Consider the following 982-nt stretch of genomic DNA (forward strand, 5'->3'; position numbering starts at 1 on the left):
ATCTGAAAGCAGGTGATGGTGATTTACTACTAATCACGGGACCGGCTTTACTGACGAGATGCACATGACAATCGCATGCGATTAATTGCACAGCCCTAATATGTATCATTGTATATAGAAAAAAAAATGTGTTGACATCACTGACATTTCTAAATCACCTCACAAATGCAGAATGGTTAAGGATGGGTGTTTATTATTAAAAGAGGTATTTAGGAGTCATACATAGCGGTGTATATAATGACGTACTAAGAGTGACACATCAATAAACTAATAATGAAAACACACTGCTGCTATTCTGTGAATTTATGCAAACTTCTTAGAGACAAATGCAAATATGACTTGTGTAAACCTTAAAGAGAAGAAACATTATGAACCGGATACAGGAGGAGTAAAACAGAATGCCCCGCTCAAAAGTTACAACACAAATAGCAACAGGCCAGGTATCACAACGAAGCAGCATGACACAGAAATAAAGCTCTTACCTGCGTGCAATGTAGTAAAAGACAGGACTGCCATTCTTAGATGTGCCAGCTTGGTAAAAGATGTTGAGAGTCTTTAAAGCTTTAAATTCCTCCTTCTCATGGACTTGATGCCTGAAAAAAAAAAAAAGATTATAACTTAAGGCTGCTAATTAAGTAAAACCAAAATTATATACCAATTATATACCAGATTTTCTGAAAACAAAAACAAAAAACTCAATACAAGTCACACCGAGCCAAAACATATTAAATCGCATTTAATTATTCCATTCAAAAATAATGGGGAAAAAACAAACAAACAAAAAAAAACAATAGCTAAAGCTGAATTTAAGGTGAGATAAAAACTGAAACCCACAAGATAATACATTTCTGTATGAATTCACAGACCAGTATTTTCTAAGAATTTTCTAAAAATGACCTAAAGGAGTAAAATAAACAACCTCTACAAAAACAACAGATGGTGAGACATGAGTAAAGATTTGTAATCCAGCGGAATAACTCAT

General features: G+C 33.8%; 1 protein-coding gene across 2 annotated transcripts in view; it reads right to left on the minus strand.

The window, feature by feature from the left end:
• The window catches only part of nf1a (neurofibromin 1a), an 85,891-nt gene that overhangs the window by 54,533 nt on the left and 30,376 nt on the right, over positions 1-982 (minus strand). For both annotated transcript variants that reach the window (XM_016478856.1, XM_016478848.1), the window contains one exon: positions 483-593. In XM_016478856.1, the coding sequence (XP_016334342.1) occupies positions 483-593 (111 nt within the window). The remainder of the gene's footprint in view (positions 1-482; positions 594-982) is intronic.

Source organism: Sinocyclocheilus anshuiensis, unplaced genomic scaffold, assembly GCF_001515605.1.
Source record: "Sinocyclocheilus anshuiensis isolate Anshui unplaced genomic scaffold, SAMN03320099.WGS_v1.1 scaffold1170, whole genome shotgun sequence".
Taxonomy (NCBI): Eukaryota; Metazoa; Chordata; class Actinopteri; order Cypriniformes; family Cyprinidae; genus Sinocyclocheilus; species Sinocyclocheilus anshuiensis.